This window comes from Neolamprologus brichardi, chromosome 2, assembly GCF_056152115.1.
Source record: "Neolamprologus brichardi isolate AB-2024 chromosome 2, ASM5615211v1, whole genome shotgun sequence".
In the NCBI taxonomy this organism is placed as follows: Eukaryota; Metazoa; Chordata; class Actinopteri; order Cichliformes; family Cichlidae; genus Neolamprologus; species Neolamprologus brichardi.
Window position 1 is genome coordinate 26,417,485 of NC_142105.1, and position 15,827 is coordinate 26,433,311.

At 43.0% G+C, this 15,827-nt stretch overlaps 2 protein-coding genes across 2 annotated transcripts in view; both read right to left on the reverse strand.

Moving 5' to 3' along the window:
* Positions 1-8,573, reverse strand: part of apbb2a (amyloid beta precursor protein binding family B member 2a) — a 37,434-nt gene extending 28,861 nt beyond the window's left edge. Inside the window, exons 1-7 of the mRNA XM_087849699.1 lie at positions 8,329-8,573; positions 4,157-5,442; positions 3,413-3,612; positions 2,641-2,793; positions 2,440-2,525; positions 2,234-2,294; positions 623-769 (exon numbers count right to left, since the gene is read on the reverse strand). Of these exons, the coding sequence (XP_087705825.1) occupies positions 623-769; positions 2,234-2,294; positions 2,440-2,525; positions 2,641-2,793; positions 3,413-3,612; positions 4,157-5,411 (1,902 nt within the window). The 5' untranslated portion in view covers positions 5,412-5,442; positions 8,329-8,573. The remainder of the gene's footprint in view (positions 1-622; positions 770-2,233; positions 2,295-2,439; positions 2,526-2,640; positions 2,794-3,412; positions 3,613-4,156; positions 5,443-8,328) is intronic.
* Positions 8,574-8,909: 336 nt separating this feature from the next.
* On the reverse strand, positions 8,910-14,791 carry dele1 (DAP3 binding cell death enhancer 1). Its single transcript, XM_006781433.3, has 12 exons — positions 14,599-14,791; positions 13,912-14,029; positions 13,156-13,258; positions 12,389-12,533; positions 12,036-12,221; positions 11,834-11,916; positions 11,616-11,709; positions 11,314-11,456; positions 11,010-11,168; positions 10,347-10,439; positions 9,874-10,027; positions 8,910-9,757 (listed from the first exon to the last, which is right to left on the reverse strand). Exons 1-12 carry the CDS (start codon positions 14,627-14,629, stop codon positions 9,522-9,524), a joined length of 1,545 nt encoding a protein of 514 aa, XP_006781496.2. The 5' UTR covers positions 14,630-14,791; the 3' UTR covers positions 8,910-9,521.
* Positions 14,792-15,827: the final 1,036 nt, after the last annotated feature.

Below are 15,827 nucleotides of genomic sequence, written 5' to 3' on the forward strand. Positions count from 1 at the left end.
AAATAGTTGTGGATGATTACTATACCTTTCTAATGTGACGTTGTTGTCCCTGGCTCTCTTTCTCTGTCTCTCCCTCCCGCTCTGTTCCTGTGCTACTGCAAGTGTAACTACCCCCCCCCTCCCCTCTTCCCGGCGCAAAGCACAAGGCTCGCATGCGGAGTGAAGCAGAAAAAAAGTGCGAGAGAGAGAGAGAGAGGGTGAGAGAAAGAAAAAAAAAAAAACACGGCTCGTGATAAGGAGCCGGCTCGCGTCGTTCACGTCAAAGATCCGGCTCTAAGAGCCATTTCAGGATCAACAGTTCACTGACTTCACATATACATCAGAGGTTGTGCACTCATAAACCTTCTTCCTACAGTGTGTGCCTGCGAGGCCTTTTCAGTTGGACTCAAGGAACTATTATGATTTCATGGTCAACAATCACATCACACACACACATCACTATAATTTAATTTATGCACTATTTGTGACATCATTTCAAACAAATGTCTAATAGCACAAAATTATAAACTGATGGACATCGATGTACAAAGCAGCCGGCAGTAACACTGGTTCTCCACTGACACCCAGCAAAACTGACTCATAAACATGTACTGTATGTTGAGCTGATCTCTTTTGGACTGACCTCTCCCCAGACACCGGCTGAGTCTCGTATGTCCCTCCTGCAGTAGGACAGCTGTCTGATACAGTGGTGGACAGCCACGCTGCTCCTCCCTTCACACAAATCCTGCTCGGCCATCTCCACCCAGCCCAGAGATCTCACTGGAAATGACTGGAAGAGACACAGACTCTGTGATATCGCTAATAATCAGCACAACAAATATGTGTACGTGTGTGCACAACTACAGCACACGAGTGAGGTCCGGGATGTCACTCCACAGACTGTCATGATCAAGTTTACTGGATATGTTTGGTGATCATTTTATAAGTTTAAGCACTCTGGTTGTTTATTTAAAACCTGTGTAAGTGCTCGTGTTTCTTGTTGTTGAATGCTGCCATGATTAAAGATCTCAGGATGTAACATGATGGTTATAATCTTATTATAAGTACAACCAAAGGTGCACAAAACACTTCAATAATTACTGTTATCATTTATTTAAATTTTAACCAAGGTACACAAACCCATACAGCGCATGAATATGAGACACACAGAAGTTTCAGCTTTAATCTAATAATGCTTACAGTGGGAGAGTGTAGTGTGCAGGAACAACTCAGCAGTAACTGAGAACTGCCTGACGTGAAAGGCAACACATAAACTATGAAAGACTGTGTGTGCGTCGGGGAGGGGGGGGGGGGGGGGGCAATTTTGATTGCCTCAGGTCAGCAGCTATCACCATCCTCTCTTCTCTTCCTCACTCACTAACATATCAAGGAGGTTTCTTTTCTGCTGAGGAGAGGAGGCATCTCTTAAGCTGTCACACACACCCACACGCACAATCTTTTTTCCACTGGCCATGAAATTCCCTTTGGGTTTCTTCCTCAATAAACTTTCACACTTTCTAAGTCCATATCATAATCCCTACAATTCCCTCAGAGGTATATAAATGGGGTGGGGGTGGGGGGTATATAAATATAAATAGTTTTGCTGTAATATACTCAATTTTTTTCCATCTGAGCCAACAACTTCCACTCAAAAGACTGCTCTCTCTGTTGTTCTTTATCTCTATTGTTACATTTTAAGTAGCATCCCCTTCCATTAGACTATTAGGCTGCCTGCTCTTATATTCAGGCATCACAGCATCTCTATGCTTAAGCATGTGTACGTGAGATTCGTCCACAGGGGGGCAGTTAAAAATACTTTTGCTGTGAATGCGTTCACCACGTGTCAGTTCACGAAGTGACCACTGCGTGGCACTGCAGCAATCAGAAAGAGAGAGCAAGGAGCAGGTGCATTACATCATTGCATGCAGTGCCTGGTGACTTCCTCTCATTAGCAGTATTTGAAAGGTTAAAGTTTTTAAAGTGTAAATAAAACCACACACACACACAAATGTAAGCTATTCATAAGCCTCCTCACAAATGACATTACTTGTTTTGGGGCCTTTAACTGTATTGTAAATGCCTGTAACTTCGTCCCTGCTGGCTATAGTAAACCACAAGAAAACAAATAATCAAACTATAAAGAATGCTCTCTATTCAGTTAGCATTTTTATTTAGTAAAAATCCCAGCATATTATAGTTATTTCAGATGCCATTATAAAGCCTGTGTTATTATATGTTGTTGTTTTGAACTCACCATTGCCTCCGGATCAGAGAATGTGCTGTTAAGGTCCACTGTCTCTAGCTGGGCAGGAGGGCTGCAGAGAAACATCAGGGATTAAAATAACAGCCACATTAAAATCACATTTTACACTTGAATACACGCAAAATATCACGACTGAGTCCTTGCTACACAAGAAGAAAGTCTGTAGCACTAAGTGTGAGTATGTCTGTGACTATTACTTGAGCTTGAGTGAAGCATAGCGGAGAGTAGCTCCTTCAAATGCCTTAAGACTGGGATCAGGATAGACTGGATAGTCCTTTAGATCCTGGAGCATGAAAAAAAAAAAACAGATATTCAGAAAGGAAATAAATCTTTGTATTTTTAAACAACCCACTTCTCCTCAAATAAAAAAAGAGACCGTTTCAATAATTGTGACTTACGGTGGCTGTGCAGGTGGTGGTGGTGTTGAGACTTTGTACAGAAGAGGTGATGTCATTGAAAGGGGTAGAGGAGGAGGAGGAAGGGGAGGGGGAGGATCCAGAGGGCGAGGGGACCGGCTCCACGGAGCTGTCGGATATCAGGCTGCTGGGGCGCTGTGGGAGAGACAGATGGGTGATGACAGAGAGACCGTGAGGGATCCAGGGTGAGAGACACAGAGCTGCACAAACAGACTGTTGATGGAAGGTACATCATTGATCAGCAGCAGCTTTCAGATATGGAGGATTCTTTCTGAACACAACACAGAAGATGGTAAAGCCTGTCTTTTAATTTGCGTTGGGTTTTTTTTACAAACCACTACATGGACTTTTTCAAAAAAGCAACTTTTTTTTTTTTTTTTTAATAAATTTGTAAATTGAAGCTTTTTCAGACCTTTCAACCACATCTTACTGTTCATCAGCATCTGCTTGTTGTTATGTAGAAGGCTGTGGGTTGACATCTCCAAAGGACGAAAATCCCATATAGTGAACATCTAAACATAAATTTCTCTCAAAGAAAACGTAGGGAACTTTTTAAAAATATCTGCATTAATACATTACATTTAAACATCTGCATCTACATCTGTTTGCTGCGGTTAACATTCAGCAGAATTAAATCCAGACTGAGAGCGTTAAGATACATAATGCTGTTAAGACCTTATACATAAAAGATCTCGTTATACTTTTAAACGTGCTTTTACTCTTGAAGTCTATTTAGTTCTCTGGGTCGCCTCACCTCATTGGGTGGCTTAAGGGAGTCCTGTGTGACCTGTTGTGGGTCATTCTCGTCATCATTGCTAGAAACGGTGTGTTTGCTTGAGGCAACAGGTCGGTCGTACTGCGTAGTGCCGGTGGGCACGTGCCAAAAATAGACCTCTGATGAGTCTGAGATCTCCCGCCAGCCTGGGGGCAGCTCCCCTTCAACCCATACATCTGCTGCAGGATGACAGTGACAAATAAACACATACTATCATTCAGATAGTATTACACACAGATGGGCTCTGCAAAAGTAAAGCAAACAAAAAAAACAACATGATAAAAACACATATATAACACAAAATAGATGTGGTCAGCCTGTCCCTGAACTTGTGCTTTATACTCTACAATAATATTTTACTACAGCCAGCCCTCCTCTTCTCTTCTTCCTGAATTATCTTCCATTTTTGCAAACTGCTATCTGCACTATCCTGTCATTATGCCCATCCTAATCACGCTCTGCACCACATGGGGTTTACAGGGGGCTTAAAGGTTCCAGCAGTATTTCACTGGAGTAAGTGACTTGCTTGCTTAATGTGATGCCTTTGGTAAATTTCCAGATCAGACAGTCTGTAGGAGGTAGAGAAATGAAGAGAGAGGAGGAATGAAAGGAAGGTGTAATTGAGGCATGATTAAAGGCTGACACAGATATGCAAATTTTTCAAGGGAACGATCAGATGGCAAGACAAACACACAGACACACACACACAGATATATACTGAACCTGTCTCTTTTGGAGTCAGTGGAGAGGGTGACTCCTGAGATAGGGTGGTCCAACTGGAGTCTTCATCTTCTGATGGAGTCTCGGGAGTGAGATCCATTCTTAAGCCCACTTTTGGAAGGCCGGTTTCTGGTTCAGGCTGAGGAGGGAGCGCCCGATTCCTGGTAGGCGTGGTCTTCTCTGCAGCTCTGGCCTGTTTAGGTGAAGAGGGTGGGTACTGCTGAAGAAACTGGTTCTCGTTGTTGGGGTGTAGCTCCACCTTGATCACCCGGGGCTGGGTGCTTCGGGGAGGCTTTGCAGGGCTGCGTGGGCTAGCCTGAACCTGGGCGCAGAGCTCCTCTTTGACCTGGGCTGCAACTTGGTTCTGCAGGTGGTTGTGGTTGTCTGGAACCCACTCTGGGCTGTTACTAGAAGAAGAAGGGGTGGAGGAAAGAGGGGCTTCGACTACCACAGGTAGCAGTGGCTGTCTTGGTGTCGGTGTGGGCTCATCCTTTTCTTCATCCTCCTCCGCCACCGGCTCAACCTCCTCCTTCTCTTCCTGGCAGGTTTGCTTGCTGCTGGCCTTCTCCTCCTTCTGACTCTCCCTTTCTTTCACAGGACTAGGCTGTTCCTTCTCTGGGGAGGGCTGCTGCTTCTTTTCCCCCTTGTCCTCTTTGTTTCCCTGGTTTAGGTCCAGATCCCAGCCCTTTCCATGGTACTCCAAGAAGCTCTTGGTCCTTCTTCGAAAGGGCGGAAGCTGCGAGTTATCTTTCTCAAATTCTAGCCAGTCTGAAGTGGGATTATTGATGAGATCGTTGTCAATTTTGCCCTCTGTATTGGCCCTGCTGAGCTCCAGCTGCTGGCTCTCAGCTCGTCTCTGCATGTTGGCGCCATTCTTCGCCAGTTTTGGGTTAGTTGTATTAAACAGCGAGGAAGAGGAAGAAGAGGAGTAAAGGGCGGAGCTGGAGGAGGACTTGGTGGGAAGGCCGCGTCCTCTGGTTACAGGTTGGTTTTTAGACAGCAAAGCCAAGTTGTCACTTATCCCCATGGCGCTGCGCACGCTGGTCATCGCGTACCTCTGGCGGCTCTTCGGCAAGGTGGCCGAACTTCCGGTTTCCATGGACTCCTTGATGACATCTCGTCCAAGCAGCTGATTGTATGACGAGCGAAGGCTGAGAGAGGTCGGAGGGGTGGCAGAGGCCCCGCTGCGATTCGCTAGACCAACGGTGGAGGGCGAGGAGCCAGAGCGGGAGAGGGGAGGGGTTTTTACTGACATCATGGCTGACTGGAAAACCACTGCAGAGATAGAGCTGATGATAGAAGAGATGGCCTGTTAGAGGTTAAGTAACACATTATAACCTGACCTACAGCTTTATATGTTTGTTTTTTTTTTGCCAGTATTGATTAAGCATGAAGAGGAGCTATTTTTGGCTTCTGCCACGTTTGCCGCAGCAGATTTTTAACACCGGATGCTCTTCCCGACCCAACCCCAAAAGGGTTCACTGACTATGCTACCTTAAAAAAGTCTTGGTGATGTTTTGGTCTTTCCAAATGTGGCACTTTGAGCTATGTAGTCTAATTTAAAAAGGTTTATTGGGTCAAATAATCTATGGATTGACAAAAACATAACATAAAACCACATTTATGATACACTTATTTTACATATGTTTTTAAAATAAAAAGATTTAGAAATATCAACCAGCCTTGAAGCCTTACTGCTCACTCACTTTATTCTAAGAGCTTTTTTTGTGGTTGCAAGATTATTTTACGCCCACTTACTCTACAACTGCCTATTGTTTAGTCACTGGGTTATTTTATTTTTAAAATCCTTGTTTCTCTGGACTCTCCTGCTTGCATGCTTTCTCCAAATAATTACTTTTACATATAACATGATATAATTTAGCTTTTTTTTAACGTTGCTTGCTTGGAATAACTGCTCCCTGACGCCATTCAATGTGCAGCATTATCACGCTGACACATTTCCTCAGCCTCACAACTGATCATCTCTCTTCCTGTGGCTTGACCAGTCTCAGAGGCTTTGATCAATGCACGATGGTGCAGATCCTCTTCCAGCCTCACACCCCTTTTACACACAAGGTGTCACTTCTGAAGTGTTAAAAAGAAACACTGCATCAAAGTCATGTAGCTGGAATGCATTTGTATGATATCTGGAGTGAGTCAGACCCTCAATTTATTCAACCAGGACTGACATTCAAAGCCCGAGCTGAGCGGTAAGCTGGTCTGTGGGGAGGAGAAGTGCCAGCCAACTCCTGCTAACTAGCTAGCTGTGTCTCTTTTATCTCTGGGTGGATCAGCTTTGTGATGCGGAATGCAGACAGATGGATAGAAACAAAGACAGCGGCGGCAGAAAATCACCTTGCTCTTAAGATGTGACACGTAACACGGCTTTTTAGATAATTTAATTAGGCTCCCACCCTGCAGAAAGCTGGTAAACAACTAATAGAGGCCGGGGAAAACATGCCCGGACACGCAATCTTAATGTATAAACATCTTTTCACAAATGCACACATCTCAAACAATGCTGGAGTCATCACTGGCACCTCTACTTAGAAACATGGAAAAGTCAGACACAGCAGATTTCAAAGCCTGACAAGATCTTGGGAAAAGATGGAGGCGGTAAGTTAAAGAGAGCAGATTCCCCGGACAGTGCACTTTTGTCCATGCGGGGGCCCCTATCTGCTCTCCTCCCTCTGGGTGGTTGTTGTCGCCTCTGTAACCCAGTTTGTGCTGAACCTGCACTCCTCTCTTCACGCCTGTGACTCAGACATAAACACAATCAAGTCAGGTCAACAGGTGCAGACTGTGCCATGTCTCAAGCAATGCTCTTTTTCTACTGTCATTTACAGGTCCTTAAAGCCACATTTTAATGCTACGTCCTAAATTCTGTTGCCTGTAGTTTCACATACAGACGCACTAACATATGACTAAAACACACAAAATGGGACATCTGAGCAATACAAGCCTTAAATTAGATGGCAACAAAATATGCTGCAACCTACTGAATATAAAAATCCTAACAAATACACTGATTGAATCAACACAACTCCAAATCATCCCTTTCATGCATATTTGTGTCGGGTTTGAGCCGCAGACAAACTGGATCATCTTAAACAGAGATTACGGCCTTTTCTTTTCCTTCTCCTCTTCCTCTACAACAGCACAGGCAGGTCTCTGCCGCTTAAATAAAAGTGGAGCAAGGAGAATATGTGAAGTGTGCGGAGGAGAAAGGATGGTTATAAGAGGGATAAAGCGGGGAGGATGACACAGCAGTTTGCTGGACAGTGAAGGCACAGTTAACGCACGGAGGTAGTGAAACTGTTGTCCTCAATAAATCTGTTGTGCTGTGTAACAGCAGAGGTCATTCATGAGATGCACAAGATGTTAGCAGCTGGTCAGCAACGCGGATCCTTATTAAACAGTTGGGTCTCAGTCTAGTTGTTCATGCTGCTGATACTTGCCGCTGCATTGTCTGTTGTGATGATGCAAAATGTGAACGTGATACCAAAGTTAGTGAGGAAATGAGCAGATTTACATGGATGACAAAGGAGACTGCTAAAAATTTTTAAAAGGTATTGACAGAAAAAGCATACTAGTACTAGTTTTGGAGGTAAGTGTTAGATTATGACTCTTATTTGCTCATTTGTTGCCGATAGTGGGGATTACATAAAAGTGTTTTCACCTAAAGGTCATCAAAAAAGGAAAAGATCAGTTTCCTGTGTGTTATAGCTTTAGACATTAAGACATAATTTCTAAATCTATATATATATGTATAGATATGTTGGGAAACCAACTTGTTATGGTGGGCACTCCTTTCCTCCGCGCAGAAACAAGTGCAACAGATGAAAGCTCAAGCAGGAGGGGAAATGAACTTGAAAAAGTCGATGATGTCATGGGTGGAGTATTCTAGCTCCCCGCTTCTTGCTGCCTCCTTAATAAACTCCCCTCACTGACAAATCGTTAGCATCCCATCTTTAAATCTAGAGAAATGCGCGGATGGATCGCCGTAAATGCCATTATTGCGGAAGATAATCTGTTAATATGTGAACAGACGCAGTGAATCTTTAGCATCCAGCCTCCCCTCCTCTGTCTCTCTAGCCCCATCACCACCAGCACCACCGCCGCCGCACTGGGAGGGGAGCGCATCCCATCGAGAGCATCTATTTACATCCACTCACCGCTTCGGTCAGCCTCCGGGGCTTCCGCGCTTGCCTTTCCTCCGACGACACGCAAACACAGTAGTGAGCAGGGCTGAAGTCAGCGGCCGCTTTTTAACTGCCGAGTCCGCCCGTAACAGCAGCCGGCCGCCCGTATTATCATATCACATCACATCATAAACCCTCCCAGCCCGGCTCCTTGCTCGCAGGCGGCCAAGCTGCGCTTTCTCTCTGCGCCAGAGGATCCCGGAGTGGCGTGGCGCTGTGGAGCTCTTCAGCCAGCCGACCAATCGGAGCCGAGAACGCAGGACGCTCGGGTTCACGGAATGAGACGCAATCGCAATCAATATGCCGGTGTTATTTTGCGACCCAGGTAATGGAATCACACATCATCCGACTCTTACGTCATACACAAGTCTGAGAAAAAATGCTTGGCTTCTAGTGCTCGAGCACACCTGACTGTGATAAAAAAACAACAAAGCCATTTCCAAATCTGACAAATGTTGTTTTGCAACACTGAACACAGAAAAACTACAATTTGAAGCCAGTTTTGTGATGAGTATTAAAATAACGATAAAAGAAGCCAGGCAGCCTTTAGGATCTTTTTTTTTAATGTGCGCACTTGACAACACAACATCCTCCTCACAGTGCATTAATTTTCCCTTTGGTTGGTTTATCACAAGCATGCAGTCTTTCTTTTACAACAGCAAGCCACACTGAACCGTTTAACCTAAATACATAATTATATTATTTAAGGTTAAAATATAACATTCATGTGAAGCACTTCCTCAGTTTCAGAGGTTTAAAGTTGGCGTTATTGTCTGCAGTAGACAGAAGATATCAGATACCTCTCTGTGTGTGATTACATCCTTATTAGCAAGGAGGGAAACAACCTACCACCCAAAAGGCACATTTCTGGAGAACTTAGCAGAGGGAAGATTGTAAGAAACAAAACTGTAGTGTACAAAAACAAATGACAGATGGCTTCTTCTCTGATTCCAAGACCTTTTGCTCCACAGCTCTTTCTGACATAAAAAAATAACTCACATCTTTTAAAAACTAAATAAAACTTGTTTCTTTTTTGAGTATAAAAGCAATTCGCTCCGATTCAGACCTCACACACCGAACACACTTTGACCTTTCCCAGGTTTCTGAAAACTCATTCATACTTTGAAATACATTCCTCAATCTGTAATGCGACTGGCTCTCGGTATTTATCCTATTCCTACAGTCCACTGGCAGCTTCTTCTCTCAGTGCTCGGAGAATGGAGATGGAGAGGTACGGAGGACAAAGATGGGAGCCCGCTGAGGCTCCCGGTGCTCCAGGAGTGAGGCAGGAGAGGGAGGGCGGTGGGTTGACTTGTGGAGGGAGTGACACAGCTTGACAGAGGAGAAAATGTCTTTGAGAAGCATGGAGCTGAATGGATGGACCGCAACACGGATTCTTTTGCTACAGATGGAGACAGAAAAATAAAAATTAAAGTATTATTACTGTTGTTTGGCTCACTGAAACTGTACTACAACAATGCAGTGACTAACATTAATGCACATTTTTTGCATCCTTACTATAGGTTTCATTAGGAGGCCTCAGTAATCTCTCAGCTTGCTTGTTCCCAGCTCGAGCGGCTTGTTTGTAAAATGTAATAGCTGTCCTCAAGTTCTGTTGCACAACAAAGCCGCTCTCATAGCAATTTCCCAAGAAGAGCTGAGCAGTGTCATCCTGAGAACAAAAGGAAACATGCAATTCAAGTAGGTAAACCTTCCAGGGCAAACTTTAAACGTACAGTCAGCAAAACCAGCCCTAAACGAATTGTAAAAACAGTAATTGATTATAATCTTTAACATAACTACACCAGAAAGTTGCAAAACATCTGTAACTGCAGATTTTTTTTAATTATCAAAAACCAGGAGACTGTTGGGATAATCTTTTCCTATCGGATATCCCAACAACCTCCAGCATAATCGACTCTAAAAGGGGAGGCGATCTCTGAGATAAAGCCATTGATTAAAGTCTAGAAACATCTAAAGGAAGCACTCACGCCACTCTCTGCTGCCATCTCCAGGTTCTGGATGGACTTACAACCATATTTCACTGTATCCTGGGCGTAGACGGAGGCCAGGCAGAGCTGAGCCTGAAGAGGAGAAATGGAAAGCTGATTTAATTCAATAAGGAAGCGCCAACATCAGCAAAAAACAAAAACAAAACAAAACAAAAACCCTGATACATGCTGATAGCAGTAAATGTGCTTGAATAACAATTAAGAGATGCTTAAAGATAGAAGTAAAAAAGACTCCAGGTGGAGTTTGAGCCAGTTGTTTGATGCTTTCAGCTTATTTAATTTTAAAAGGCAAAAATCTTGCAATGTAAGAAAAAAAAGGAATATTAACTCTCAGTGCTCAGATGATAGAGGTGGAGAGAGCCTGCAGAGGTATCAGTATCAGCCTGTTAACAAACGCTTTACTTTCTCAGAGAAGTTTTGTTCCAGGGAAAAAAATATGAATGAAATTGTATTTACATTATCAGCTATTTGATTTCTACATTTTTCAAATGTACTTTTCCAAATGCAACATGCTGAATTCTTCTGTATTGAAAATGTTTTCAAGTTTTTTTTTGTTTTTTTTTTGTTCAAATTACACAATATAATATATAAATGTACTAGAGTTGCAATGGTTCTCTGGGAGAAACTGATCATGACTTCTACCTTGGTCAGCCCAGCTGCAGCAGCTTGTTCCAGAAGGTCGATGGCTGTGCTCAGCTCCTCTGGACTCTGGTGCCCTCTGCTGGTCAGGAGCAGCTTTGCACAGCGGTACTGAGCTTGTCTGTGGCCACTCGCGGCTGCCTGCCTATAATAGTGCAGAGCCTTAAAGAGAAATCACAGGAGATATTACAATAATGCAATTAGGAAATTAAATATCAGAAGTAAACAATTCATGCTTAATTTTATACATTTACATGGTCCACAAAAGCAAAACTGTTTGCTACAAGAGTGATGGCCAGGGTCTCACCTTCTCCTTGTTCTTGCTCACTCCTCTACCTTTCTCGTAGCACACCGCCACATTAAACTGGGCTTTGCTGTAGCCCTGCTGAGCTGCAGCGAGAAAACAGGTGAAAGCTTCCTGGTGGTTTTCCCTCTTGGCATTTTCTAGACCTGTTGTACACAAGGAGATATAGAACAGGAAATAAGGGAACATACAGGAGGAAAAAAATAACCGTGCAAAGGCCATTTCATTTGACTCCAACAGCAGTATGTTAAGTTTATCTGATATATATGTTTTTTTCTTTTTTAAGTGCACTGATAAATAGTGACCAATTATGTTGAGGACAACAGGAACGCAGACGTCTTCCACACGTCTGAGGTTCAGTGCTGCCGCTGCCAGCCTCTCTTCATCAGACAACATTTCCTGGAAACGTTAAAGAGGATAAAAACACAATAATAAAGATAAGACAAAAGGTCAAGTCTGTTTTTTGAAAGTACAAAAAAAACCCCTTTCTTTAAAGTTGACAAACTAAATGATGAAGACTCACCTCATCACTGGTGTCGGGTTTCTCTGCCTTGTCTTGGCTGGCATCATCCTGCAGCGGACAGGAAGCTGACAGGAGTTCATCCTCTACAAGTCAAGGAGGAAATACTTGTTGATTTTTCTATTTCATAAAATATAAACTAATAAAATGTTTTTTAAAAGATACTTTTAAGCAATCTTTAAACTATGACAAGCACAGAACCAACCTGGTATAAGTGCATCCTGGATCAGGAGTTCCCTCTGGTGGTCAGAGATGGCAGTGAGATGGTCCTGTGTGCTGCTGCTGTCACTGTCACTGCTCTGAGTTGGGGACTGATCTTGGTTCTGTCTCTCTAGCACCCCCTGCAGACACAGCACATTCCTTCCTCTGGGCAGGACATCATGTCTTGATACTGTGCAAAAAGAGCGAAAGCAACAAAATAGCCAGGACACAAGTTAAAAGATAGAAGTGGGGTTTTTTTGTGGAAACGGTTACATGTCCACTGTATGAAACTATTTTGCCAAAGGATCTGCCTCGTGTACATCTACTCCACAGCTACAACAATGCAGAAGAACTCACAGATCTCTAGTAGGATGTGATAGCCACACTTGTGTAGAGTGGAAGGGGCTGACAGGGCTCCGGGGCTTGGACTGGGCTCTGTGCTTGAGGAGAACTGGGAGTGGATCCTCCTGCAGAGCTGCATGAACAGAACTGCTGCTGCACCCTGCAGACAAACAATGAGAACATCAGACGTAGGGGTAGTGCACCCTCGCCTGGAACGGCCAACCAAGTGTGACAGAGGTTTCTATTTCAGCTAAAACTCATGAGTAATCGGTCCATGTGAATAAAACATGAAGATTTCAGAGACAGTGGACATACGTATTATGATAAAAGCATAGTGCAGCTATTGTTTTGCTGCAGCAACATGAGAGAAAAATGTCCTCTGGGGTAAACAGCTGGGTCTGACCTGCTGGCCCACTGATGTCTGCCATTGCTGTAGCTTAAAAAGCAGTTACAAACTGAAACCACTGAGCTGCGCTAAAGGAGTCAGAACACACTGAGTGCTGATACTGTGGATTTCAGCAGTGTGTGCAGCAAACTGTGCAGCTCTGGTGTTGATGATGTTGATGTTTAGCAGTCATTTTAGTGGCTTTTGTCTTCAGGAATGTTACCATCTGAATATATTAAATCAACAGCAGCCCTCACATGTGTCCTAACAACCTTTTTACTAGAGCATGAAGGTAATTCCTGATAAAGTTAACGACACAGAAAAAGTGATGCAGGACATGCTAAGAAATATGTTTGGTTACATGTTTGTATTTTAAATGCAACAACACATGACTTACCCATCCCACAGCATCCAGAGCCGTGTAACGCGGAAACTCAGCATACTTGGACTGAAAGGTCCTCTGCTTCCTCCTCCTCTCTCCATCCTCCTCTTCCTGAGATCTGCAATAAACAAAGCAGAGAGTAATGAGAAAAAGAAGATTTGCACAGGATTCTGTGCAGCAGTCTGGTCAAAATATAAGTACATCCTTTCAACAGCTGGTACAACCACCTTTAGCAGCCGTAACTTGAATTGTTTTCTGTATGACTTTATCAGTCTCTCACATCTTCTACAGCTCACTGCATGTATTTATGCACAACTCTCTCACCACATCCCGCCACAGAAGCAGTTAAGTTTTTTTTTTGTACAAAATCCTGTGAAAACTTTCTTTTCCAAATGTCTGTATTTCCAGTCTACTGTATTAAGGCACTGCATGAATTCTGTTTTTAACGCAGGCGGCTTTGTTTGTGTTTCCTTGACTTGCACTGTTCATACACCCACACACACAAAGCAGATGCTTCTGGATGATGCAACCAGCTGAAAGGGCAGCAGCAAGGGCAAAATAGGTTCAAAGTGGGGCTAAAGAAACAGGAAAGGACAGCAATGAGGGCAGAGTCTGAGGTTTTACCCTATTTCAAAGGTTCTTTTTCGTCACCTGATGATACGGCCTGCATTTTGAGGGCAATAAAGTTTGGACATCAAAGGGAGATGCTCAAAGCTCGCCTTGTAAAGTGAACAGGTAAAAGAAGAAAGGAGGCGTGGAGAGGAGGAGTACCTGTTGTCAGGGGGGTGTCGAGAGGTGGAGAGGACAGCTGAGCTGTTGATGACCTCGTCCTCCACATGGTGGTTTTGGGACAGTCGCAGGGTGCTGTTGCCATGATATCGATGCAGAACTGAGCAGAAAGTTAGACAATGTAATTAGGAGACAGTCTCCTCAGAACTACAAAGCATTCTCTGTAACTTACTTATCACAGTCTAATTACTTCAGTTGTTTATAAGCATTGAGAGACAGAGATTTTGCACTGCAGCTGGACCGCACTGAAACCACAATAACAACAACGCATTTCTAAAGAACTGACATTGCCTTTAATAATTATTCTGAAACCTTTTTCTGAAGATCTAGATCCGATAATGAGCTAATTTTGGAAAATTAAAGCAAACTAAGACGTGGGTAGTGCAATCCAGACGGGAATCCAGATGTGTTGGCGTGTGGCATACACGACAGGTAGTGTTTGTGTATGTGAACTCTGAGTAAGTCTCCATAGCATTGACAATAAATGGATTAGCAAGTTTTGCAACAGGAGCTAACCCTAGCTTTTAGCTCCGTACAACAGATTAGTAACTTCAATAACCTCAGTTTTCTGTTAATAAACGCGTGGTAAACTCTGAAATGTTGATAATAATTGACTTCAGTGTAGGAAGAGAGAAGAAGAAAAAGGGGCGTTCTCGACTTTTCTCTCACCTCTTCCAACAAAACCGTGGAGCCTCCACATGGTTTGTCTCTAACGGCTCCTTTAAATGAAAGGTTATGTCCGCACTGGCCTGTTTAAGTTATCCGGGGTCCGTACGGCTCCATACCGCTAACGGATTTCTTCCAGCACTGGTGGTAAATAAAAACCTGTCACGAGTTATGCCGCAAAAAAAACCGACCCGGAAGTGGAGGGTGGCGGGGTTTACGCAATCGATGCATCTGCAGTTGCATCTTCACAGCACCCACTTGCGGTGTATGAGGGTATCACACTTTCAGACGCTTAGGTTTCTGGAAATTTGAGAAGTTAATTGTCATGTGATATTTTATTTCATTTTGTAAAGAGAAAAACAATATATATATATTTTGTGTTCATGAACTCAGTCACCCACAGTTTTTTTGTATTGTAGGAACTGTGCACTGATATTATTATCATTTTTATTATTACTGGACATCTCCTAGGTACTACATGACGACTGCAGATTTGTATGAGGCCATATTATTGTTCTTCTCTTACACCATGTGAATATACTGGATTTTTTATGCATTGCTGCTCTATGTGTCTTAGTATGGACCATCTCTTTATTTCTCTTGTCGTTCCACAAACAACCAGCACTTTTTTTCTGGGGATACATGAAGATAAAATTGAATTACATTAACTGATTTTAATGCCAAGGCAAAATTATTACTTAAAGAAATGCAAATCTGTGATCACTGAAAATGATCTTCTTTTGCTCTTAACAGATGTTTATAAAGGTTTATCATTTATCGATACTAGTTACTGTTGTTTCTATTGTTATAATCATTTTTGTTTCGTCTTTTTTTTTTTTGTTACATTTTCTTTCATATTTTTTATTGCTATGTCATGACTTTAAAGCCTAACTATGGTCAAGATCTGCAAGTGAGCTGTGGCTAGAAGTCCTGTGTACAGTGCAATGCTCGATGGTATATTATAGCAATATTAATAGATCCTCACTGAATACAATGAAAAACATGTTTTGACATTGTGGGTAAGCAAAGAAGGCTCAGACTACAAGCAGTAATTTGAACAGAACTAGATCTGTTCTGCTTTATTTAGCTTTAGATTTCCAGCCATCAGTGAGTAAATGAGTTAATCATTTACCACAACTTTAATTAAAACGCCTCCAATGAGTTGTGAAGTTAACTGACAGACCAGAGAGGACAAGGGGGGAGCACATGTACACTAGGAGATCAAAACACAA